Here is a 26,217-nt window from a genome sequence, read left to right on the forward strand (position 1 = left end):
AGAAGAACAGCGTAGTTTGATTAAAAAGTTGGAGAGGGGAAAACTTACACGCAGATGCAAAAAATTATAGGCTGTTCATCTACAATGATCTCCAATGCTTTAAAATGGACAAAAAAAAACATGCATGGAAGAAAACGGAAAACAACCATCGAAATGGATAGAATAACCAGAATGGCAAAGGCTCACCCACTGATCAGCTCCAGGATGATCAGTGACAGTCTGGAGTTACCTGTGAAGCATGGTGGTGCAAGCATTATGATATGGGCATGTTTCTCCTACTATGGTGTTGGGCCTATATATCGCATACCAGGTATCATGGATCAGTTTGTATATATCAAAATACTTGAAGAGGTCATGCCCTTGAAATGGGTGTTTCAACAAGACAATGACCCCAAGCACACTAGTAAACGAGCAAAATCTTAGTTCCAAACCAACAAAATTAATGCCTCGCAGATGTGAAAAAATCATGAAAAACTGGTTATACAACTAAATACTAGTTTAGTGATTCACAGGATTATTACTATTATTCTGAACACTACTGTTATATAACATCCTGCTCAGAGTGCAGCTCTCATTCGAGCAACAACACACAGAATGTGTCTCTTCCCAGATAGATCTCTTTCAGTGCAGCTTCTTGTTCTAATTTTAACACGAAGTTAACACCCAAGTCTTTCATCGCCAACTGTAAATGGTAATCAAAACATTCCAGTCGTGCCTTTCTGAACTCTTCCGCATCGAACTCCATCGTGTCAATGTCACAATGTGCTTGAGCAATAACAGATGAAGTTGCTCATAAACTTTAAGTTTCTTAAATATTTATTACAGCCACTCTTAAAACTTCAGTTATGTTTATAATTTTATTCCTGGTAAACTTTAGAATTGAGTTACATGTAACTTAATTCTATAAATTTTCTGGGAACTACTTTTTGCGCAGGAATTCATCAAACACATCGGGCGCGGGCGCGTACTAACACAGAATACCCAGAAACTGGACAGTTGTTCAGCCATAACGACAGTGTCCACTTTTAGTTTGCCATAAGCTAAGCTAGTGGCGCTCGTGAGAGTATGGACCGACATCTCTGCCATTTTTGAATTGTGGGATAGCTCGCGCCTACAGATTCAACTCGCCGGACTACTTTCACCACACTGCTCAGCGTGCCGCCCTCTTTGGAGCAACGACAGACAAAATGTCTCTTCCCAGATAGATTTTTTCAGTGCAGCTTCTTGTTCTGACTTTAACACGAATTTATCAGCCAAGTCTTCATCGCCAACTGTAAATGGTAACTAAAACATTCCAATCGTATCTTTCTGAACTTTTCCGCATCAAACTCCGTTGTGTCAGTGTTTGCAATGTGCTTGAGCAATAAGTTGCTCATGAACTTTAAGTTTCTTAAATATTTATTACGGCCACTCATAAAACTTCAGTTATCTTTATAATTTTATTACTGGTAAGATATATTCATTATCTCATATCACAATTATCTGGGAACTACTTTTTGCGCAGGAATTCATCAAGCACGTCGGCCGTGGGCGCGTACTAACACAGAATACCCAGAAACTAGACAGTTGTTTGGTTATAACGAGAGTGTCCAATTTTAGCTTACTATAAGCTAAGTTAGTGGCGCTCGTCCATGATCGTGAGAGTGTGCCTATATAAGTCACGTGACACCGGAAGCCCAGTCCCTTAAACCTCGCGAGCAAACGAGGATTTTAGTGCAGCAGATAACTGAAACAATCCTGCAAATGGTGATACAAGCACCAAAGTCAGCACAAATACTCCTTAGACATTACTCTTGAAAAATGACTAGCCACTTAAATTTTCAATAGGCAGGCAGGTAGGGGTCAACTGAAGAATCACACAGGGGTCAAAATTAAAAATGCGCCAATCAAATTGAAAACTGCACTACATTATTGGTCTGTTCAGGAGTTATGGGGTAAAAACAACAAAAATGGTGACAACGGTTTCAGTTTGTACAGGGGTCAAAAGAATTTTGGTAAAAAGTGATGCAAATTATTGGTTGTGCTAATAGGATTAATAAATGGAATTGTTTTGACTGTTGAATGCTTGGTCCCCAAAGTAAAGATCAAACAAGGTCAACATCCATTTGATTCTATGACATGTAACATGATAAGTAAGTATGATACATGGTCCATACTATTCCCTTTTAAAACCCTGTTAATTCAACTAATAATTTGCATCATTTTTTTTTTTTTTTTACCAAAATTGGAGCAAATTTAACATTTCACCTCTGTACAAACTGCCACCGTTTTTCCTTCCAGAAGGACCACCATCTCTGCAGTAATCCACCAATCAGGCCTGTATGGTAAAGTGGCCAGACGGAAGCCACTCCTTAATAAAAGGCACATGGCAGCCCACCTGAAGTTTGCCAAAGGCACCTGAAGGACAAAGATTGAACTCTATGGAGTGAATGCCAGGCATCATGTTTCGAGGAAACCAGGCACCATCCCTACAGTGAAGCATGGTGGTGGCAGCATCGTGCTGTGGAGATGTTTTTCAGCAGCAGGAACTGCGAGACTACGTAGTCAGGATTGAGGGAAAGATGAATGCAGCAATGTACAGAGACATCCTGGATCAAAGCTTGCTCAACAGCACTCTTGAAATCATACTGGGGCGACTTTTCATCTTTCAGCTGGACAATGACCCCTAGCAGCACGGTGGATTAGTGGTTAGCACTGTTGCCTCACAGCAAGAAGGTCATGGGATTGATTCTCACTTGTGGCCTTTCTTTGTGGCGTTTGCATGTTCTCCCTGTGTTTGTGTGTGTTTCTTTCGGGTGCTCCGGTTTCCTCCCACATTTAAAAGACATGCAGGTTAGGTGAATTGGAAATTTTATAATTGCCCAGGTCTCCCTTGCAAAAGAGATCTAGCTCTCAATTGGAGTAACCTAGTTAAATAAAGTTTTTTTTTTTTTTTTTAAGTACACAACCAAAATATCAAAGGAGTGGCTTTAGGACAACTCTGAGAATGTCCTTAGTGGCCCAGCCAGAGCCCAGACCTGAATCCAATTGAACATCTCTGGAGAGATCTGAAAATGGCTGAGCACCGATGCTCCCCATCCAACCTGATGGAACGTGAGAGGTGCTACGAAGAAGAATGGGCATAACTGCCCAAAGATAGGTGCAACAAGATTGTAGCATTATATTCAAGAAGACTTGAGGCTGTAATTGCTGCCAAAAGTGCATTAACAAAGTATTGAGAAAAGGGTGTGAATACTTATGTACATGTGATTTCTTATGTTTACATTTTTAATAAAATTGCAAAAATTAAGAAACTTTTTCATGTTGTCATTATGGGGTGTTGTGAGTAGAATTTTGAGGGAAAAAAAATTTACTCCATGTTGGAATAAGACCGTAACATAAAAAATGTGGAAAACGCCAAGCCCTGTGAATACTTTCTGGATGCACTGTATTTTTAGTTGGTATTGCTCAATCTTCCACATAAGCTCAGGCTTCTTCCCTACCAGAGAGGTGACATTCCACATTCCAAGTGTCAAGTACAATAACAGAGTGTCAGTCTGTGTGGACATTTACCCCGGTCCACTGACCATAAGATAGCGCACCATGTTTTCCTAATCCAGGCAAGATGACTGTTTTTTCATGTGTACATCATAAGGGGTTGGTGTGTGTGTGTGTGTGTGTGTGTGTGTGTGTGTGTGTGTGTGTGTGTGTGTGTGTGTGTGTGTGTGTGTGTGGTGTGTGGTGTGTGTGTGTGTGTGTGTGTGTGTGTGGCCCTGTGACAGACTGGCATCCTGTCCAGGGTGCACCCCACCTCACGCCCTATGATTGCTTTGTTAGACTCCAACTCCCATTGACCCTTAATTGGAAAAAGCATTTGAGGATGATTGAGTGAGTGAGTGATCATAAGGTTTTTTTTTTTTAATCGCCCTTCATCTGTCTCCTCACGTGGGACCATTTTGCCAAGGGTGGCCCTACCAGGAGTAAATAATCCAGACAGCACATCTCCCAGGATCACTGGAACACATAAACCCTCCATTTCAATAAGGTGACAATCTAGGGAGAGGATATGTAATAATAATAATTTTGATTATTGTTATCAGTCAGTATCAGTTGATCATTATCTTAATCCACAATTTTTATTTTAAACACTGAAAATCTTCTAATTCTGTATGCAACAGCATTCAGCAATCAACCTTTTTTATGCAAAACTTTCCCTTTATTTTATCACGCCTTTGGTCAGATGCTCACCCCCCCCCCCCCCCCCCCCCCAAGATGCGCCACTGATCTGCTGTAGTCACCCTGAACCAGCAACAAATACCATCATAACAACTCCGGAAGGCTTGCTGTTAAAAAAAAAAAATTAATTGTTGGCATGGTGGTGGGTGGCACCCACGCAGGGGGCGGGGCTTTCATTCATCAGGCAGGATGTGTGTTTTTCACAGTGACCACGGGGGGCAGCCATTAGGACCCCTCCTCCAGCCCGGCCAGCTGCTGCTCTGTATAAAAAAAAAAAAAAAAAAAAAAAACTGGACATGCGATTTTATTTTGGCCAGGCAGAAAGCTTAGAGCCGACCTGTAGACAATGATGGAGCTTCCGATGGCGCAAACGGTGAGTCTGCACAGGGGTCGCTGCTTTCTGGCGTTTGTTCAAAAAGCCGTCGTTTTAGACGTGATTTATAATTTTCAGTGACGTTTCCTTTGTGCACTGCGTCATTTTTTGGTTTCCCAGGCCTGCGTAACAAGTTCTATCCGTGAAGTCAACGAAATACTAAATCATTCGGTGACCGAGTGTTGATAAACTTAATCGGAACTGAACACAATTACATTTATGCATTTTTTTTTCGTAAGGCTGGAGCTGTAACTATGATTGATATTCGAGAAACTGTCGTAAATGTGCACGTTTCTAAATGTAAAAAAAAAAAAAAAGTTTAATTTACAATGGAATTTAAAAAACAAATCAAAGTCAGTTGGAGCCAGTCCGTCTGGCATTTTTTTTTTCCCATCCAATCAAAAGCCACAAGCTGTCAACACCTGCCTCTCAGCGATCAGTGCTGTGTTCAGGAACCCTCGGACATTCTTCAAAACCTGACCTACATACAAAAACCTACTTCCGGAAAAAGATTACATCGGAGAGCCTTTGAACTGTGTTTTATCCTTTCAGGCTAACGTTTATATTTCGGGCTAAATGAAGTCAAAGCGACGTTTTTGCTGAAGTGTAGTGCTGGTAACTTAACATAGAATGCGATTTTAGAGATGCGTTTTCAACGTAGTAACACTGTGGTCTCTCTTTTTTTTTTTTCCAAAACTTTATTTCAACCAGTACAATAACACACAGTAAACAAAAGCAAGAAATGTCTGTGTATGTGGGTCGCATATCTCACTGTTTGTCAGATTGATAGTTTTATATAAAGTAGTTTTTGTTTTTGTGGTATATCACAAAATTAAATCTATTTTTATTGCAGATAAAGTATTCTTGGTGGATTTCATTTCAGATATAAGTTTTGCGCATACATGCAAGGTTTGTGCATTCAGTGGAAATTTAAAACTCCAAATTTCAGAATTCCAACTCAAAAAAATGCCTATTCATTCATTCTCATTTTGAACACATTCCAGTTAAGGATCACGGGGTCGGAGCCTATTCCAGGGGTCACTCGGCGAAAGGCAGTGCACATTGCAGAAAGGATGCCAATCTATCACAGGGCCGACACATCGCTTTGATAAATTAAAATTGTTAAATGAGAAAAAAATTAATTAAAAGAAAATTTAGTCTTCCCACTGACTCATTTTGGCAAACCATCTAAAAACATCTGTAAGAAGTGACACCGATCACCTGTGTGAGTGTTGTCTTACTTATCCGGCAGATATCCAGCAAAAATTTAGCATGAATTAGGTCACTATTTTTTCCTGAGTTCTAATTGCGTTTGTGTGTTTACTTGCTGCTTGTGTTGCTCTCTGTTTATTCACAAGTGATGGTCTGCTGCGTATCTGGCTCCATCATCCTGATATTGACTACTGTGTGAAGTTGCCACAGAAAGCGTTTCTTGGCATCTTGTCATTGTATTTTTACCCGCATGGGTCAAAAAATTTTTTTTGATCATTCATTCAGATCTAAACCCACTTAGTCTTGTTAGGGGTCATGGGGAGACTATCTCAGCTGTCATCAGGTAAGAGTTTGGGTACAACCCCGGTCAGGGCATGTGTCTGTTGCAGGGCCACGTATAGACAAACAAACATTAAAACTCTCACACCTGCTGTCAATTTAGTCACCAATCCACCTAACCTACATGTCTTTGGAAGTGGGATGCAGCCTGAGCACCCAGATGGAACCCACGCAAACATGGGGAGAACATGTAAACTCCACACAGAAAGGACCAGGTCAGAGTCAAATCTGGGACCTTCTCGCTGTGAGAGAGCGTGTTTCCCATTTTGATAATTTTTGTAACATTAGATTGTGAATGTTTTATTTGAAAACTAAGGAACAAAATTATCGAGGTTCATAAATGAAATTATTTAAAAAATCAAAGGGACTACAACTTTAATCAACTAGTCATTATAGTGCTATTAATGTAGCACTACAGCAACTGTAATCTTTTCATGTTACCTAAAGTAAGATGCTTATTTTCTTAAATTAGATTCTCCTGTCATTAATGATTTCTTTTAGTCCTCCTTGGCTGGGGAGAGTTGTTCAGGAGGAGGAGGATGTCTGCAGACTGCTGCTGGTGGAGTGAACGTAGAGGCTTTGATGGCGCAGCTGCAGAGGCAACAATATTCCAAGTCGGAGTTTGACCTGCCGGAGAAACGTCTCCTCCAAACACAGCTCCTGTTCCCTCCGCATCCTGCGGCTGCAGCACTGGTCTCTAAATCTGGAGTGGACTTGGCTTTAGTTGGCAGAAGAGACGGCCTGACTTACCAACCAGCCCAGCCAGTCGTCAACAAGCAGCTTAGCAAAAAAGATCCTGTCAAACTGGAGGCATCAAAAGGTGACATGATGGAGGAAGAGGAGCAGCAGGTGAAGAAACCACGAGTCCAGCAGACTCCAGCTTTCCCTCCTTACAGCACGTCGCAACCTGTTGCTGAGCAGCTGTGCACCTCCCCAGCCTCAGCTGTAAAAGAGGAGCCTAATGAGGAGCTGCTTTCTCCTGCAGGCCAACACGCCTTCACGACACAGGGCTTCCCCGACTGGGGCTACGATGAGTCGGCTAAACAAGTAAGTTCTCTTCAGTATCGAACTTGTATCTAAAGCCACTGTACACTCTTAGATGTTCAGTACATCACACCGCTTTCACAGAGAGGTAAAGCCAGCTCTCTCTCCTTTTGTGTCTCTTTGGATGTTGACTTGTTGATGAGAGTCCACCACTCTGCTGCTGTGTTTTCTCACATGGTTTCTCCTTGGCCAAGTCCCTGAATGTGACAGTGTTTAATTACTGTACAGGTCAGAGATCAGGGCTTCAGCTGTGCATTCTGTGCATGAGATGAGCTAATTTGTGTCGGCTGTGAACAGCCTCTAAACCTCTCAAAGCAGATGGTTCGGGCCTGACGTGAAAATGGCCTCATGTATAGGTTGAGTGATCAGTTCAGTTTTCTCTCCTTGAAATGTCTGAAGGTATTAATGATGCGACTCGAACCCTGTAGCCTTTTCATTGGAGACATTTACAAGAAACAAAACTTTATTCAGTCCCCCCCTTTTTTTTCATGGAAGAGGAGGCTGGAGTGTGTGCATGTTTTCCTTTACAAGGCCTCACTTCAGTACCACACCTTATGATTAATGAGGTGTTTGGACACAGGGGCAACTGGGTAAGTGCGTCACAGCATGCCGGCAAATAAACCAACCCTGACGTTTACTGACTGTGCAACAAAAGGGCTTTTACTATTCCTTCTCTGTAAACATTGTTCATGTTGAAATAGAAATGTAATATTATCTATGGTAAATGTTGGTTGTGGAATTGCTGAGTCTCCTGCCGCTCTCTGTGCAATGTGGAGTTGCGTCAGGAAGGGCATCCAGCGTAAAACTTGTGGCAAATCAACATGCAGGTCCATTTCGGATCTTCAGTGGTGACCCTGAGTGAAGCACCGGAGAAGCCAAATGGACTTACTTACCTCTGCTAGTGAGGTTGTGTTTTTGTGTTAGTTTTACAGATTTAACCCAACCTACGGACTGATTACATGTAAACTAGGGTCCCCTGATTATTGCTTCACTGTAGTGCTTGTGATGCGTGTGATCGGGTTATTACGGACATCTGATCACCAACGTGCACACTCACAGCCATTAATACCGGTAATGGCCACCAGTCCACGGTGCATTGCAGTGAACCCATGAACAGGGGACCCTGAATGACACACATCAGTCCATATATTGGATGAAATGCAGAAACCAGAGGAGCGCTAAGGCAAGTCCTGACATTAACGCATCTGCCCAGGCTCACACACGGCTCACGCATGTACAGCAAAGTGATCAGCTGTTTATGAGCACACACACACAGCTGAGCTCACGCATGCACAGCAGTTCGAGCAAATGAGAGAGCCCAACACCTTTCTTCTCTGCGGGCTATGACGTCCATGAGCTGACCACACTGGTTCATGCGTGTGCTCTCACAATCAGTCAGTGCTTCTGACTGTGTGGAGTTTGCGATCCATGATACGTGCCATGACGTGGAGCGGAGCGTCGCGCCATATGGGAATTATATTTTGCAATGGACGAGGCATTTGTGAGCAGATGTTGGTAGCCACAGCACTGCCAAGATGAGTGGGTGGTCACCACACAGACTTCAGCTCCTGCTGGTGTTTGCCTTGCGCTGTGACATGCACCTGGGGCGGGTCTGAAGGTGAGTTTTATTTTTATTTACGTTGTGAAGGCCTGGTGAACCAGTTGCCCCGTCATTTTTCCTACAGAGGTACATAGTGTCCATGTCATGATAGGTGTAGCAGCTGTCACATCCCGTTCAGTTACGTTGTGGTGCGCCACGCTGTGCCTGTGACACGCATCGGCTCGCCTTGGGCCAGCAGCACAGTGCACGTACATGTTCTGTTACAGCTATGACGATCATATTTTCCATATATATTATCTAACCCATGGGAGGGAATGACAATGTATCTGTAATATAAGGTTTATTGTGGGTAACAGCCCGTATGTGCATGCTGCAACTCTGAGAGGCATTGACCATAGTGACTGACAGTGCTTTCGGTTTGATTGCGCAATGTTCACGTCTGGGACACATGATGAATGCGTGCCACAGATGTTGCCGATAACAGTATTTAATTTATGCTCACTGAATGGGACCCAGTGGAGGTGCACATATGGCTCATCTGTGCCACAATCGGGACATGCCGGCAGGGTTTGCTGTGCCTGACCGTTGTGAATTACCCTTGAATGCAGTCAAACAGTTTTGAAAGCTGTTTTGACGCCATCCGAACATTTACACAATTGGACTGCGATCACACTGGACCTCCACCGCCATTCGAGCTCGACAGCGGTGTGCGTGTGCTCAACATTCAAGCTGGCCACACGAATGTGACCAACTGTGTGGAATGCACTCAAGAATGCTGTTCAGGATTTCGAATGCAGCTCGAATTTGTCCAAATGTAGTTCGAATGTCCAATCGTGCGGCATTCGGGCTCATTCATACTCTAGTGTGACGGGGAGGTGTGTGTAGGTACAGTCGAGACATTCAGCCAGGATTTGACGTGCTCGAACAATTTGAACAGCCCCTTGAACACTCTCTGAATGCTTTGAGTTGCGTAAGAATTGCCATATGAATATTATGACTGCAGTCAGATTGCGGTACGACTGCACCTCGACCGCCGGTTGATTGTTTTCCAACATGAGCGCAACACGAGTGTAGAGTGCATGTGCTTTGGCTGCACAAATGTGCTGACTGCTGTAAGAATGTTGTATGAGGAGTTGGAATGCAGCTCAAATTTGCCCAAATGTGGCTTGAATCCTCATTTGTACGGAATTCGGGCTCATTCGTGCTCTAGTGTGATGGGAGTATTATCTTAAAAACCAAAATGGCAAGTTTTGTTTTTGCTAATTGTTTTGATGCTTCTTCTTCTGGCTACAAAGCAGACCTATTACTCTGATTTGATAAACAAAAAGCATAATTCAAAGTTCTTGTTCGACATGGTGGCAACACGTATTCATGGACAACCACCTGTAAGTCGCTCTCCTTTTACAGACCAAGATTTCTTGGATTGCTTTGAGAAGAAAATAGGTGACATTAGATTAAACATAACCCAGCTACTACATCCTGCTCTTGAGGTGGGTCCCATCACTGAGGTATTACCTAGATTTACAAAATTTGATAGTATCTCACTAGGTGTGCTGACAAAACTTGTAATGTCTACTAAAAGCACAACCTGCTTATTTGATCCCATACAAACAAAACTGTTTAAGGACCTGTGGCCCACTCTTGGGCCGACTGTGTTGGAAATTATTAATCTGTCATTAACTTCAGGATCTGTTCCTAAATGTTTTGAATCTGCAGTGATTAAACCATTACTTAAGAAACCTAATCTTGATCCTAGTATATTGAAAAATTATAGGTTACTATCAGATCCATCATTTTGCTCTAAAATTCTGAAAAAGGTGGTTTCACAGCAGCTCGTGGACCACCTTACTGAGAATGATTTTTTTGAGCCACTGCAGTCTGCTTTTAGAAAATATCATTCCACAGAGACGGCTCTCACTAAAGTGGTGAATGATCTTCTGCTTGCAATGGATTCAGACACTACTACGGTTCTGGTGCTGTTTGATCTTTGTTTTGCATTTGATACGGTGGATCACCGCATTCTACTCTGTAGGCTGGAGAATCATTTTGGGATTACTGGGAATGCCCTTGCTTGGTTGACATCATACCTGATCAGTTGTTGTCACTGTTTTATACAATGACACTACCTCTAACCATAGTGACATGAAATTTGGGGTTCCAAAGGGATCCGTCTTAGGCCCCCTGCTTTTCTCCCTTTATCTAGCACTCCTTGGGCACATATTGCAGCATTTTGGGCTGGTAATCTCATCCACATAAAATCCTTAGAGGATTGCCTTGCATCAGTAAAAAGCTGGATGTCTAGCAATTTCCTACTTTTAAATTCTGACAAGACTGAAATGATGGTTCTTGGTCCAGTGAGACATTGGCATCAATTTGACCAGCTAACGCTTTCCGTAGGCTTATGTGTCATACATCACATTGACAAAGTGAGGAACCTTGGGGTAATTTTTGATCCTACATTGTCCTTTGACCTCCACATTAGATATATTACGAGGGCTGCTTTCTTCCAACTGCAAAATCTAGCAAAGAGTTGTCCCATCCTATCTATGGCTGATGCTGAGACCCTGATTCATGCATTTGTTTCTTCTCAATTTGACTACTGCAATGTTCTATTTTCTGGTTTACCACAGTCTAGCATTAGGGGTCTTCAGTTGGTTCAAAATGCTGCTAGACGTTGAACAGGAAGCAGAAAGTTTGACCACATTACACCCATTTTGGTGTCTCTTCACTGGCTTCCTGTCTCTGTGAGATCAAATTTAAGTTTCTATTAGCCTGTAAAATTATTCACAGACTAGCACCTTGTCTTACCTAATTAAACCCTATGTACCGGCCCGGGCTTTGCATTCTCAGGGCACAGGGCTACTTTTTGTTCCTAGGGTGAATAAAAAGTCTGCAGGTCACAGAGCTTTCTCTTATTGTGCCCCTGTTCTGTGTATGGCTAGCATACTGGCATAGTATGGTACTATGCTTCCTACCCATTTAAATTAATTTTATTAGTAAACAGAGTGGGTCGCGGCCTCAACTTGATCTAAAGTCTGGGTCTTTTAGTGAAGCTTAGGGCTAGTGGCCGGCGATCATCTTTTTTTCATGTTTTTTTTCTCGCTGTCCGAGGTACGGCTCCATCCAGAAGTAGGAGTGGGTGTCTTCTTCTATAGTGGTCATGAAATAGACGGAATCTGTGGACCCATCCCCCCTTCCCCTCCCCAGCCAGTCTCCCGTCTTGGACACCAGCATGGACTCTCAAAATCTCCTGTATATTTGTATTGTCAAGTGTGTCGGTAGAATGGCCCAAGCAGAGGGTCACCCCATTGAGTCTGGTCTGCTTGAGGTTTCTTTCTCAAATCATCAGAGGGAGTTTTTCCTTACCACTGTCGCCTGTGTGCTTGCTCTGGGGGTTGGTAAGGGTAGACCTTACTTGTGTGAAGTGCCTTGGGGCAACTTTGTTGTGATTTGGAGCTATATAAATGAAATAAATTGAATTGAATTGCTGTGCAGTTTCAAATTTTGCATAATTGTGTCCTTGCTGTGGCTCCCATTCTGTGTCATGAAAGGAAAGTTGTTGTAATAGAAAGGAGCACAATTTTTGAATTGAATTTTGCAATGAAGCTCTGAAAAAGGTAATTTCTAGTAAAGTTAGCAGTAAACCTGTTTGACTTTTGTCCATGTTGGCTGTAGACACACATGTAGAAAAGTAGCCTTACAGGTAAATTTTGTAATCTCTAAATTAAATGTCGTATAACAAACTGTTTTTTGTGTTGTTATCATTTATTTATTTTAAACATTTTAACCAAACCACCTACATCTTATCAGGATGCTCACAGCTGGATGTGTGAACCCTTTTTTTTAACAGATTTACTGCGGGCTCATCAATAAGGGGGGAAGGGGTTTATGTCTATTTCCCAGTTAAAAGACTGTTTATTTGCTGTCCCATCAAATGGCTTTCTGCTGGGGAAGTAAGGCTACTTTGTTCAGTGTGTCAGCATCTCTGCAGTCCTCATGTATTCTGTGTAACGAGACAGTATCAGTACAGCATCAATGAAAAGGGAAAAGGTCTGTTTCTTTGCTCATTAAATTATTATGTGACAAGTGGGATTTGAACAGTGTTTCATAGTTCTGGGTAAAATGGCGTTCTGTGCAACGGTGGTTTATGTCAGATTTAGTGGCTGTTTAGAGTACAACATGACTGTTAATAAGCAATTTAAAGAGACCAAGTCGTTTGTTATTACCGACGCCATCAAATATGGCCATCGGGTATTACAAAGACTTTGCGTCCGTCTGTCCGTTTGCACTCAGCATAACTCCAGTCCTATTACTGCCAGAGTCTTCAAATTCACAGGGCACATTCTTGGGACACAGACCTTGGACAATTTCAAAGATTCAATTCAATTCAATTTCAGTTTATTTGAAAGGGACCATGTGCAATTAAAACATAAATGTCACCATTTGATGCATTGCACCAGAGTTAGCCTTAGGCTAATTTACATCTGCAGTCCCTGATCACGAATAAATATGACACATATAAAATCATCAAATATCACAAATAAATACAACCAAGATGTTAATCACTTAACAAATAAAAACATGTAGCGACACTACGTATTGTAAATAGAATGCCCCTTGTAGCACTCAAACATATACATAATCATAGGGTGTAGTAGCATGCACAGCACACAACACTGCCCCCAGTCACACACACTCCTTATGAAAAAGAAAAAAAAAGCACTAACTTATTAGTGGGTGCATTGTTGTGAATTCTTTAAATATTTTTTTATATTAACTTTAAAATCACAAAATGAGCCGCAATTTTTTATATTGTCTGGAATAGCATTCCATTGTGTAACAGCTTTAACAGAAAAGGCTGCCTGCCCAAATGCTGAATAGCGAAGGGGTAAAACACAGTCATGTATGGAAGCTATTCTCATAGACCCTACAAAGCCACGATAGTAGACAAACTTGCACAAACAGGCGGGAGCCAAGCCGTTTAAGATTTTGTAAACAGCACATAAATTTGAAAATATCCTAAAATTTTCAAAAGATAATAGATTGTACTTATGTAATATGCTACAATGATGATACCTCAGTGGCTTTTTGTCAAAAATGAGTGGCCTTTTATTGTGGGCAGTCTAAGGCACACCTGTGCACTAATCATGGTGTCTAATCAGCATCTTGATATGGCACACCTGTGAGGTGGGATAGATTATCTCAGCAAAGGAGAAGTGCTCACTATCACAGATTTAGACTGGTTTGTGAACAATATTTGAGGGAAATGGTGATATTGTGTATGTGGAAAAAGTTTTAGATCTTTGAGTTCATCTCATACAAAATGGGAGCAAAACCAAAAGTGTTGCATTTATATTTTTGTTGAGTGTAAGTAACAATGTATAAATAATTCTATACATATTTGACTTTGCACTGGGATGCTAATTAAACAACTGCAAAATATAAAGAAGACAATGCTCATACGGTCGAGGTTATTTTAGCATTGTTATATTTTAAGTGCATTCTTCTGTGTTCCACACTGGCATAAAGTGTTACTAATACTTACAAGTATGAAAAGGTGTATCTAGAATTAAAGTGTCTCAATTTAGTACTTGTGCATGAGTTATGGCAGTGACAAAGTTTTGACAGTGATCTAATTTAAAGTAACAGGTCACAGTGCACTCAAATACAGACATGCCATGATCTAGAGAGCATGTGAGGTCTATGAAAACAGGGAGTCAGGGAGTTGGGACCTCCTCCTTTGAGAACCCTAAACAATCAGGATGCTCCCAAAAATATAACTCCAATGATTAATCAATTAACTGAACAGTTCAATTAATTGTCAGTTGTTTTCATAATCAGTTAATAGTTTTGAGAATTAAAAAAAAATCCAAATTCTTTTTTAGCTTTTTAATTGTATTTTCTTGTTTATCAGCTCATCTTGGGCTGAAGGCCAGATGAAATGTTGCGATAACGAACCATTCATCATCCACTGATCCACAGTTCAGAAAAGTTTATCTCCTCCCTCAGTTTTCATTGGGTTTCAGTTCAGTTTGTTTTGTTGGAAGAGTTAATCACTTTGCACAAACTATGTTATTTGACAGGTCTGTTTTTTTATGGGTTGGTGGGGTTAGACCTCACTCATGTGAAGCACTTTGAGGCAGCTTTGTTGTGCCTTTTTCTCTCTGTTTGAGGTGCGGCTCTATCCAGAGATGGGAGTGGTGTCTACTTCAGCAACCCTCCCATCCTGTGCACCGGCAAAATTTCCTGTATATTAATTTTGTAAATTGTTTTGTCAATTATGTCGGTAGCATGGCCCAAGCAGAGGGTCACCCCTTTGACTCTGGTCTGCTTGAGGTTTCTTCCTCAAATCATCAGAGGGAGTTTTTCTTACACTGTCACCTTTTGTGCTTGCTCTGGGGGTTGGTAAGGTTAGACCTTACTTGTGTGAAGCCCCTTGAGGCAACTTTGTTGTGATTTGGCGCTATATAAATTAAATAAATTGAAATTTCAAGAAACAAGCTTGCAATTAAGCTGATTTAACTATTTTTTGATGCGTGTCACAAGAACTGCATCAGTTCTTTCCAAATTTCAGTTCTGATTGATGTTTCAAGCAGAACTCCTCTTCATGAACAAAACTTGGTCGTTTGTTGATTTTCACATTGTAATCGAATTGTTTCTAACTTTGTTTAATTTCAGCCAAACTGTGTCTCTTCCCCCAATTCTCATCTCATTACTTGGTTCTCATTTAGTGTGATTTTCTTGAATATGGCAGCAATGTAATTAGATTTATTTTTATGACTGTTCTAGACCTCTTGAGCCAGGATGAGCTACCACGTTATTGATGTTCTGGTTTTGTTATCTGCTTTACTCCAATTTGGCAGTAAACCAAATATTTTTTAAGCTTTTTTCCATTAAAACCACATATAGAAACTTTAATTAAAAAAAAAAAACATTCCATGAGAACAAACCTATGGTCCACAAAAATATATTTGTGCTTTAATAATTTCATTTATGAGTTTTAAATTCAAGATGGCGTCCAAAATGGCTTTCAAACAACCATTTTCCATTACACATGACATCACTCCTTTGTGCATCCTGGGAAAAAGTCAGCATGCTGCTCAGCAAAGATAATCATGTCAGGAAAGGCTAACTAAAAATTTTAGCAGACTTTTTCCATTATACATGTTCTTAAAAACAAGCATTTTTGTCTGGTAATGTCCTTTTAGAGGGTAAATATCCTCTACGCTGAGGAGGGTGATGGAGGAAAAGCAAGAGGAGAACCATCCAGGGACTTTTCCAAGGTGAGTGTGAGAGTAGATGAGTCATGTCAAATTTTAAGGTGCTTAGTCATTAAATCATGTCGCTTGATTGTGATGTGTGTGTTTTGTTTTGTTTTTATCCAAATGGCAGCTTTATGAACTTGATAATGATCCACAGAGGAAGGAGTTCCTTGATGAACTGTTTGTGTTCATGCAAAAACGAGGTAAGTCTCATTTGCATAGCCTCCCCTGGGCAAGTTCATATTGTGCAAAATCTTTATAGATGGCTTTTGTCTTTTTGCATATGTCCTCCTTCAATTTATCAACTACAATCCTCATTTTAGCTAGGCCTGTTGAAGATTTAGTTAGGTCCTTGGGACATTTTGGGGGTTGAGCTGAAATCTGTGGTATGCCGCGTTCACACCGGGCGCGATCAGACGCTACAAATTCGCGGGCGTCGCATGGCCATGGACGCGCCTCCTTCCCCTGGTGTGTCGCTCTGCTTTTGCTGTGAAAATTTGCCCCGGTGTGTCATCAAATAGGAGGAGCTTCCATTCCGCTCGCCGGTTCCGGTTGTCAGTCAAGTTAACATGACGGACCTTGATCACACGGAGCAAGTTGTTGTGGAAAGCTGACAAACGTCGTGAGACGTTCCCAATTTGGGGAGTATCATTATTTGCTGCAGTTGCTGCGTCTGGATGACGGCTGCTTTCAGCGGTCTTTCCTCCTCTGCGGAACCCAGTTTCTGGACCTCCTGTCCCGTTCACGCGTGCACATATAAACAGTTTAAAAACAAAAAAAAAGAAACTCCACTGCTTGCTGCAGCTCGCTCTTCCCCAAAAAACTCTGTCATAATTGTGTTTAGAAATCAGTCACCATTTGTTTTATTATACATCTGTGTAGTTAATAAGTAAAATAATCTCCACGGATGATTCGCTCGCGCACGCACGTAAAATAAAGAGAAAAAAGAAAACTCCGCTCCGCTGCTGTGGTGCTGCTGCTCACTCCAAAAACTCTACCAGAGACACCAGAGACAGCTACCAGAGACAGGACATGTTCACATCTTCAGTCAAACTCCAGACATCTCCACGTCACTACATATTCAGTCCCTGATTGGTCATCGCGACGAGACAAAAAAGTTCAGATTTTTGAACTTGGGGAGGAGGGCAACGCGACGTGATGCGACGCAATATCGCGCCACATACGCGCCAATCACTCAAAATCGCTTCACTTTGCTTCACGGTCGCTTCATTCACGTCCATCGCGTCGCGCTGCGTGACTTGACACCAAAATGTGTCTTTACATAGGGATTATATGGCAACATGTTGCTGCAGTCGCTCGCGTCGCGCCCGGTGTGAACCCGGCAGTAGAGGTGTCAGAGAGGAGGATGCTGAGGAACCTGCTCAGCATCCTGGACAACACCTCCCACCCCCTGCATGCCACGCTGGCATCCTGTGAGAGCACCTTCATTTTGGCATGCACCGATCCACATTTTTTCACTTCCGAGCAGATCCCAATATCTGAATTTGGATATCTGCCGATACCGATACTGTTCCGATACCAGAACTCTATTTGCTTTAATATTATTTTTTTTTATCATTATTGTTGGTTTTGTATTCCCAGTTATACAGTTTCATGATGAAGTGTTTAGAGGAGGATTTTCTTAAAAAGGAGACCTGAAGGTTCAGCTGCAGTTTGCCAGAAGACACATCTAAGATGCAAGCCTAGATTTGATGTTTTGGTGAAAGAATTAAGTACTTTTTTAAAAATAGACTTTTATCAGTCAATCAGAGTTTATTTATATAGCCCTTTCCACAGCCCAGAGGGTGACCAAAGTGCTTCACAGTCAGATTAAGATCATAGAGAATAACCTAAGACAATGAGACAATAAGCAAATTTAAAACAGACAAATCAATAAAAAATATAGACTTATTTTTATAGTAAAAGACAGCGCTTTCTCTCCCTCTCTGTCTGTATTGCTCTCTCTGTCTTTCCTTCTCAATTTTCAATTTCAGTGGAGCTTTAATGACATGGGAAACCTATATTAACATTGTCAAAGCAAGTGTTGCAGAGTAAAATTGAGAAATTAAGTCTTCTGTCTTGCTCTCTGGCTGTCTCCATCCCTCTGTCTCTCGCTCGCTCTCTCTCTTGCTCGCTCTGTCTCTCTCTCTCTCCCTGTCACTCCCTCTCTGTCTCTGTCTCACTCGCTGTCCTGCTAAGAACAAACTTGGAACTTTTTGGAAACACGAAGCCTTTCAACTGTAAAATAAACTGTAAATGTGTAAATGTATCATCAGCTACGCTCACGCGAGAAACTCTGGATTAATACTGAAGGATTTTGATGGAGATTTTTTCTCATTCAGCGGATAGAAACTCTTAGGCTGTGCTCCTCGGCTGCACTCTGAGCTGCCGTTTCATAGCATTTCAAAGCCTTGGAATGCTGAAGCAGCTGACTATTCAACACAGAGAGCAAGCAGCAGTTGAGAGGTTTCACAGATGTGATTCCTCTCTGGTATCGGAACAGGTCAGACTATGAGCCCAAAACTGTCAGCAGCTTTCATGTTCAGGCGATGCCATAAGTTCATGTGTTTATACATATATAATAGCCATGTAATAAACAAATTATTAACCTCACTTGCTCGGCCTGTACAGGATTATCCCACTTACACCTCGGTCTGATATTGTCCCGTACAGACCTCGCACTCAGTTAATAATTCTTTATTATGTAAGGGGTCAGTGTATTCTTGTCATTTGATTGGTGCTTTGTATGTCACATGACATGGATTATTCATCCTATTTGTGTTGCATTGCATTTAGAGTGCAATTTAGTTCGATTTAGCATGCAAATTTGGTTCCATATGTTTGCTACCATTGCACACTGCGCATACACACACAAAACAAATCCATTGTGCTGTAAGCTGTCTGGAGGCATGAACTGCTGTTAAGAGGAAGTTAGAATGAAAAGCTGGTGTCAGGACTCGTGGTAGGCTGAAACCGGAAGCAGTAGGGGACCAATGCAGACTCACAGGCATGGTTGGTTTAGATGAATAAAAGGCTTTATCTTGAAACCAGGCATTGGGTTCAGTACACAGGTAGTTAGACATGGGAGCAGAGGTATCAGACATGGTACAGGCTGGGACGTGGTTCATAAACCAGGCAGGGTTTGTTCACATGGCATCGAGGTATAAAGCATGTAAAACAAAGACAGAGTCAAAATACAGGCGGAGTTCAGGATACGGCACGGCGGAGGTCGGTGCACAAAAGCAAGGTCAAAACACACAAGAGCAAACTGGACAAGAACAAGAGGCGAGAAAGTGAACGAACTCAACAATCGGAAGTGAGCTGTGGAACTGTGAGGGTTTTATTAAGAAGCAAACTAATCAGGGTGATGTGAAGCAGGTGTGTGGAAGGTTCTGGAACAAGGTGTGGTTTAGTGAACAAAGAAGAGGAAAGAGAAAGGCAAGAGAGTGCAGGAGGGCAAAACAAAGTGGTGCAAAGAAAGATAAGTAGGTGACTGAAAAACTGACTGAATAACGTGACATGTTCTAGACAAACAATAATGCGTGAGCAAAACAAAAAGGGGCAGAACAAAGAAATACTGTGACTAGTCTAAAGAGGAAAAAAACAAGGGACTTAATATTAAACCAAACGAGGACGAAACAGATACTGGCTGAGACAAAAGAGAATACAATACCTGATGACGGCAAAATAACTATTGGTTAAACCGCAAATAAACAAAACCCGGTGAATACAAAATAATGCAGTAAATAAAACAAGATAACTGATAAACAGAAAATGCAATGAATAACAAATGGAACATAATCAGATAAGCAACACTGAAGATAAATAATAAAAACCTGTGACCAAGCATTATACAATAAGTGTGATAAACAGAACTAAACTCAGACTAAAGTAAATTAAAAGGACCCAGAGTGAAGGAATACAATAACCAGCTGCAAAATGAGATTTACATGAGAAAGTATAAACATATGAAAACTAAAACCAGAAAACCATAGAGGACATAAAGTCAAAAATCCGGACCTAAACCCCGAGCCAGGGTCAATCATGACAGTTGGGCTAATTTGTGTAATGATTTTTTTTTTTTTTTTTTCGCTGCACTGATGAAGTACACAGTCTTTTGAAGTACACGACGACATCGTCAGAATTATTTTTGGACTCGTATTTAAAGTTCGTGTTGGATTGTTGATGTCAGAGGAGCAGTGATGCACCAAAGCTGGACAAATTTCTGACGCGATTCTTCGCTGGAGTGAGGAGGTACACAAACTCTCTTTCTTTTTTTGGAAGTACACAAAGTCAGTGCAGTGGAACACCAAAATGTAAGTCCCTTTTCTGTTGTTTATAAATGAATATAATATCAAACGACAAGAATCTATTTTAGCTGTTATATAAAACAAATAATGAATATTTTTACATTCTTTCAATGGAATGAATATTTAATTGAGTGAAAGCTGGAACCATCCAACACCATACCATTCAACAAGGCAAATGGTATGTTCCAGCTGTCACCTCATGAAATATTCGTACCATTGAACTCATAAACATTCTTTATTTGTATAATATTTCTCCACCTTTGGAGGGCTGGGTCAGGCAGCAGGGGGGTTGATACATCTTTATTTTTATTTATTTATTTATTTATTTTTCTCCAGTAGGCTGTCTTTAAGATTACTTGGTAACAAATATTTGTTTAATAAAAATACATTACAGACCCTTTAAATGCCGTCTCTGTTTTATCTTGACAACATTTTACCAGTTTGTCACCAAACAAATCCCATTTAAACAAGAGTAAAAGCAGTCGGGTGATATCAGTCTTTACTTCTTGGGCGTGTGTGAATCTGGAGCGAAAAGAACCATTTTTCTAGATCTGCCTTTTATTCTCCTTCAATTAATATCATGGAAGATTTGGAATTGGTTGTCAGCGCAGTGATTGGTGAGCCCTGCTGGCCCAGGAAGCACCCTTCCCCCCTGCACTCATGCAGTAAAAGAGCTGCTTTTGTCAAAGTGGCCCCAACCCCATCCAGCAGAAACCAACTTCATGAGACCCGTCTGACCACATATTATTAACACACTTCCTCACGACACCCAGCACTGACCTCATGTGGGCATATCAGGACATGTGCGTGTACTGTGTTTTTTTTTTTTGTTTTTTTTTGTGCTTCAGATTAACAATGGTTATGCTAACCTCACACCAGAAGCAGAGAGGACAATAATCCTGTATGCTTTGTTGCATTTATTCAGGAACCCCTGTGAGCCGCATCCCCATTATGGCTAAGCAGGTGCTGGATCTGTACAGGCTTTTTAAGCTGGTGACTGAGAAAGGTGGGCTAGTAGAGGTCATCAACAGGAAGATCTGGAGGGAGATCACTAAAGGTCTCAACCTGCCCACCTCCATCACCAGCGCCGCCTTCACCCTGCGCACCCAGTAGGTGTCACTTTGATTTCAAAGCCGAAAACCCTCACTTTTTCTTAGAACTGTCATACCTAATAAATGTATAATATTGCCAGATGTACAACTGTGTGGGGGCATCGTCGAAATAATTCTCTGACACCTATTGCAGTGTTTCTTTATTTAACAACCAAATAATGGTTTAAATTAACTAAAGATTTAAGATGTGATGTGGGATTTCCTGCATCACAAATTTTGTTTGAAATGCCTGATATCACTTAACACACCAGTGAATTTTTGATTTCATGCTGTTTTCATTACAGACAGGTGCATTTACTTTTTCATGCTACACAAATTTGGGCTTCAATCATACTTAAAGTTGGTCTTCTGTTTCTGATTTTTGGCCCCAATTTCCATCCCGATTTCAAAATTGAAGAAAATGGGCCTTATTATTATTATTATTATTATTAAATAGAAAACATTATATTACTTGCTACTTCATATCTGCTGACATATAAGTGTAACGGAATATTGCCAAACACACCAAATGTGTACAATTCCCATTTCACAATTGCTTTTGCACATGCAAATAACAAAACCACCACTTCTGCATTTTTCCCACAAGTTAAAATGTTTGTTTCAGTTAGCCGAAAATCAAACGTCTCAAAAAAATTTGCAGTCCTACAAGAGTTATAAATGTTGTCACTGCATCCACACCGTCTAACGTCATAAATGCCAGGGAACCAACTCTGCCTTTACCTTCCATACTGTTTGAGTGAGAAGCTTTCAGAAGGGGGTGGTTTTTTTAAATTTATTTATTTTTAATTTTGCCATATTTAGGGCCTTGTAAGTGTAAAGGTACACAAGGTATCCCTTTATTATTATGTATGTATTTATATTTTTTCCCCGGGAACTCTGAGATGGAGAGCTGGGACACTCTGTGTGATCTGAAGTGTATTGAGCACAGATTAAATGCTTGGTCTTTATCACCCAGACTGTTTTAGTTTGATCACCTGCTTCTGCACTCTACAATATGACTAATGTGTAACTTATCTGTGCAGGTACGTGAAGTATCTTTATGCGTTTGAGTGTGAGAAGAAGGGCCTGAGTTCTCCAGGTGAGCTGCAGGTTGCCATTGAAAGTAACCGCAGAGAAGGTCGACGTCCAAGTTACACGAACAGCCTGTACCACCTCTCTTCCTCCCCGAGCTCTGCTCCCCACGTTGTCCTCACCTCCCCCAAAATGCAAACCACTACACCTGGACACAACGGTTTGAATCCATCTGTAAGCCCAAATTTAAAGAGAAATGCAGGTAAGAACCAACATGTGCATTGATGCATTTCCAGTTAAGGTGTTATCAATAGACAGTGGCTGGATTGATTGATTGATTTATTTAAGAGTTCTAATCAGTTTAAGGAGCTGTTAAAAGTCTGGTGTATTTGGACATTTCACCGTTTCCTCAACAATTGTTGCTCTTTTGCTCATTTATTTGTGTTTGGAAAGAACTCAGCACATTTAAACTTCTCACTTTAATTTGCTTGTCCAGATGACACATCCACCGTCATGGTGGTACCCAGCAGGTTGCCTGTGTCACTGGGACGGCAGCGCTTGGCTCCAGCTCCCGCTCTAGAGCTTCTACGGGAGAGGCTGGAGAGGTGTGCAGCTCCATCAGCAGCCAACGATCCAGAGAAGAAACTGGCATTGATGACAGAGGAGCAGCAGCGCCTAATGCAGCATACCCTTCAACAAAATCTCCTGACCATGGCCTCCCACTTCAACCCTGCCAACCTCAAACTCAGCAACAGTGCTGGTGAGTCACTGGGGTGATACACAGCTGATGTCATTACTGAAAATGTTTTCAGAAATGTCCATCAGATGGTGCCGTTTTCTTTTTCTCTTGTAGAAAACAAAGAGGATTTGTCACTTCGTATCTCCACAAACGGAGCCTCCAGTATCAGCGTGTCTGTGGAAGTTAATGGCACCATTTACTCAGGTTAGTTATGTTGTAGAAAGAAATGGCGTTAAAGCAGAAGTGGAATTTTTCAACCTCAGCTCTTATTTTTAGATGTGGTTAGGTTCATGTTTTCAGTTTGGACTAAAACGTTGATACTGAGTTGAATTGCTAACACAGTGTGAGCCTGTGGAGCAAACTGCATAACCTCACAGCAAACTGTTTCTTATCACAAATGAACGGACAAAAATATTGTTAGAAGGATCCTTTATGAGGCTCCAGCTCTTTGTGACCCTTAAGTGAAATAATCAGATTTAGGAAATTTATGAATGGGTTGAGGATCCTTTCCAAGGTAGTCTGGAGTGGATCCTTACTGAGGTGTCATATTTTCATGACTATATGTCACACTGGAGTATTAGTTGCATTGGATTTTGAGTCACATTTATTTTTTTAAATGTGGTACTACCGCTTCCTACAACAAGAAGCAAAATCCATATTTTTAATAACTCGAACACCGCATTAACAATGAGAAGCAAACAGGCTAATTAATGTGATAGTATGAGGCAAAAAGAATTCAGAGTAAACTGCTTGTTGTCTCCACTGAACAGATGAAAATGTCATAAGTGCCTGGATGTGTGGACTGCTTTAGTGCAGAGTGCATGCGCACATTTACTTCACTAAATGTAAATAGTTTTTAAATTGAAGATTATACAACTAGCCTTGCCTTAGCCTAGCCACCCTCTTCTTTCTTCGTTGTTGCCGCTGTCTCATGAAGTGCAAAGAAGTTGTGTGCCAAATAGTGGCTTTCTCTTCCTCAGTTGTCAAGCATGTAGCCAGTGACTTGCTGGTGGCTGCAGATGATGTTGCAGTATATTTTCAACATATAAGTCGCTTTGAAGTATAAGTAGGAGGAGCAGACTAAATGGTAAGCATATGCATGTTTACCTCAGTAAATGTAAATAAATCTTTTAAAAGTCACTGCTTACATAATGAATACTAACCTTATAAGACTGTGTTCTGTTTGGCAGCGCTTAATCTGTGCACGTCAAATCAATTGTTGACTGACTCATTCTCGAGTAACAAAAGTAACAAGTAGGAAAGACTAAGTTATGTACCTCCATAGGGATACTCTCTATGCTACCACACTTCTAATGACATTTCTACCCAAGGCCAAAATATGGCCATCGGGTATTGCAAAGACTTTGCGTCCGTCCGTCCATCTGTCTGTGCTCAGCAGATAACAGAGAGAACATAATTGGAACACAGACCTTGGACAAGTTCAAAGATGGCTAACCTTGACCTATTTTAAGTGGTCAAAAGGTCATATTCTGTTTCCTGTTTTTATGCTCATACAGCCGAGGGTATTTTAGCATTGCGTTATTTGACTATACAGTGATGACAGCAATTAGTTTACGTTGAGGTTTTTAGCTTGCCCTCTAGTCTTACATTGTACAGCTGTTTAGCCTTTGATGGTGTTAGCATTCAAACTCACTACTGGAATGACCATCAGTGTTTTTGCCCTGACTGAAAAGTTAAACCCAAAAACATCTAATTAAAAAAAAATATATATATATACACACACACACACACACACACACACAGTAGTGTTCAGAATAATAGTAATGCTTTGTGACTAACAAGATTAATCCAGGTTTTGAGTATATTTCTTATTGTTACATGGGAAACAAGGTACCAGTAGATTCAGTAGATTCTCACAAATCCAACAAAACCAAGCATTCATGATATGCACACTCGTAAGGCTATGAAATTGGGCTAATAGTAAAAAAAAATAAATAAATAAAAAAAAAGTAGAAAAGGGGGTGTTCACAATAATAGTAGTGTGGCATTCAGTTAGTGAGTTCGTCAGTTTTGTGGAACAAAGAGGTGTGAAATCAGGTGTCCCCTATTTAAGGATGAAGCCAGCACCTGTTGAACATGCTTTCTCTTTGAAAGCCTGAGGAAAATGGGACGTTCAAGACATTGTTCAGAAGAACAGCGTAGTTTGATTAAAAAGTTGATTGGAGAGGGGAAAACTTATACGCAGGTGCAAAAAATTATAGGCTGTTCGTCTACAATGATCTCCAATGCTTTAAAATGGACAAAAAAAAAAAAAAAACAGACACGCGTGGAAGAAAACTGAAAACAACCATCAAAATGGATAGAAGAATAACCAGAATGGCAAAGGCTCACCCATTGATTAGCTCCAGGATGATCAAAGACAGTCTGGAGTTACCTGTAAGTGCTGTGACAGTTAGAAGATGCCTGTGAGAAGCTAATTTATTTGCAAGAATCCCCCACAAAGTCCCTCTGTTAAATAAAAGACGTACAGAAGAGGTTACAATTTGCCAAAGAACACATCAACTGGCCTAAAGAGAAATGGAGGAATATTTTGTGGACTGATGAGAGTAAAATTGTTCTTTTTGGGTCCAAGGGCCACAGACCGCTTGTGAGACGACCCCCAAACTCTGAATTCAAGCCACAGTTCACAGTGAAGACAGTGAAGCATGGTGGTGCAAGCATCATGATATGGGCATGTTTCTTCTACTATGGTGTTGGGCCTATATATCACATACCAGGTATCATGGATACCCCCTGGCAGATCCCGAGCAGCCGGGAAAGCAGGCCGACTGGGTGACTGTGAGGAGGAAGCGTAGCCCTAAACAGAAGCCCCGTGTACACCGCCAACCCGTTCACATCTCTAACCGTTTTTCCCCACTCGACGACACACCCGCCGAGGATCAAACTCTGGTTATTGGCGACTCTGTTTGGAGAAATGTGAAGTTAGCGACACCAGCAACCATAGTCAATTGTCTTCCGGGGGCCAGAGCAGGCGACATTGAAGGAAATTTGAAACTGCTGGCTAAGGCTAAGCGTAAA

The 26,217-nt window shown here is 41.2% G+C and overlaps 1 protein-coding gene across 1 annotated transcript in view; it reads left to right on the top strand.

Annotated features, from left to right (window-relative positions):
• The first annotated feature begins 4,480 nt into the window (after positions 1-4,480).
• Positions 4,481-26,217, top strand: part of LOC117515612 (AT-rich interactive domain-containing protein 3B-like) — a 32,004-nt gene continuing 10,267 nt past the window's right edge. Inside the window, exons 1-8 of the mRNA XM_034176248.1 lie at positions 4,481-4,588; positions 6,641-7,186; positions 15,953-16,027; positions 16,137-16,209; positions 21,242-21,425; positions 22,451-22,701; positions 22,936-23,199; positions 23,293-23,382. Coding sequence (XP_034032139.1) covers positions 4,562-4,588; positions 6,641-7,186; positions 15,953-16,027; positions 16,137-16,209; positions 21,242-21,425; positions 22,451-22,701; positions 22,936-23,199; positions 23,293-23,382 — 1,510 coding nt within the window. The 5' untranslated portion in view covers positions 4,481-4,561. The remainder of the gene's footprint in view (positions 4,589-6,640; positions 7,187-15,952; positions 16,028-16,136; positions 16,210-21,241; positions 21,426-22,450; positions 22,702-22,935; positions 23,200-23,292; positions 23,383-26,217) is intronic.

Source organism: Thalassophryne amazonica, chromosome 8, assembly GCF_902500255.1.
Source record: "Thalassophryne amazonica chromosome 8, fThaAma1.1, whole genome shotgun sequence".
Taxonomy (NCBI): Eukaryota; Metazoa; Chordata; class Actinopteri; order Batrachoidiformes; family Batrachoididae; genus Thalassophryne; species Thalassophryne amazonica.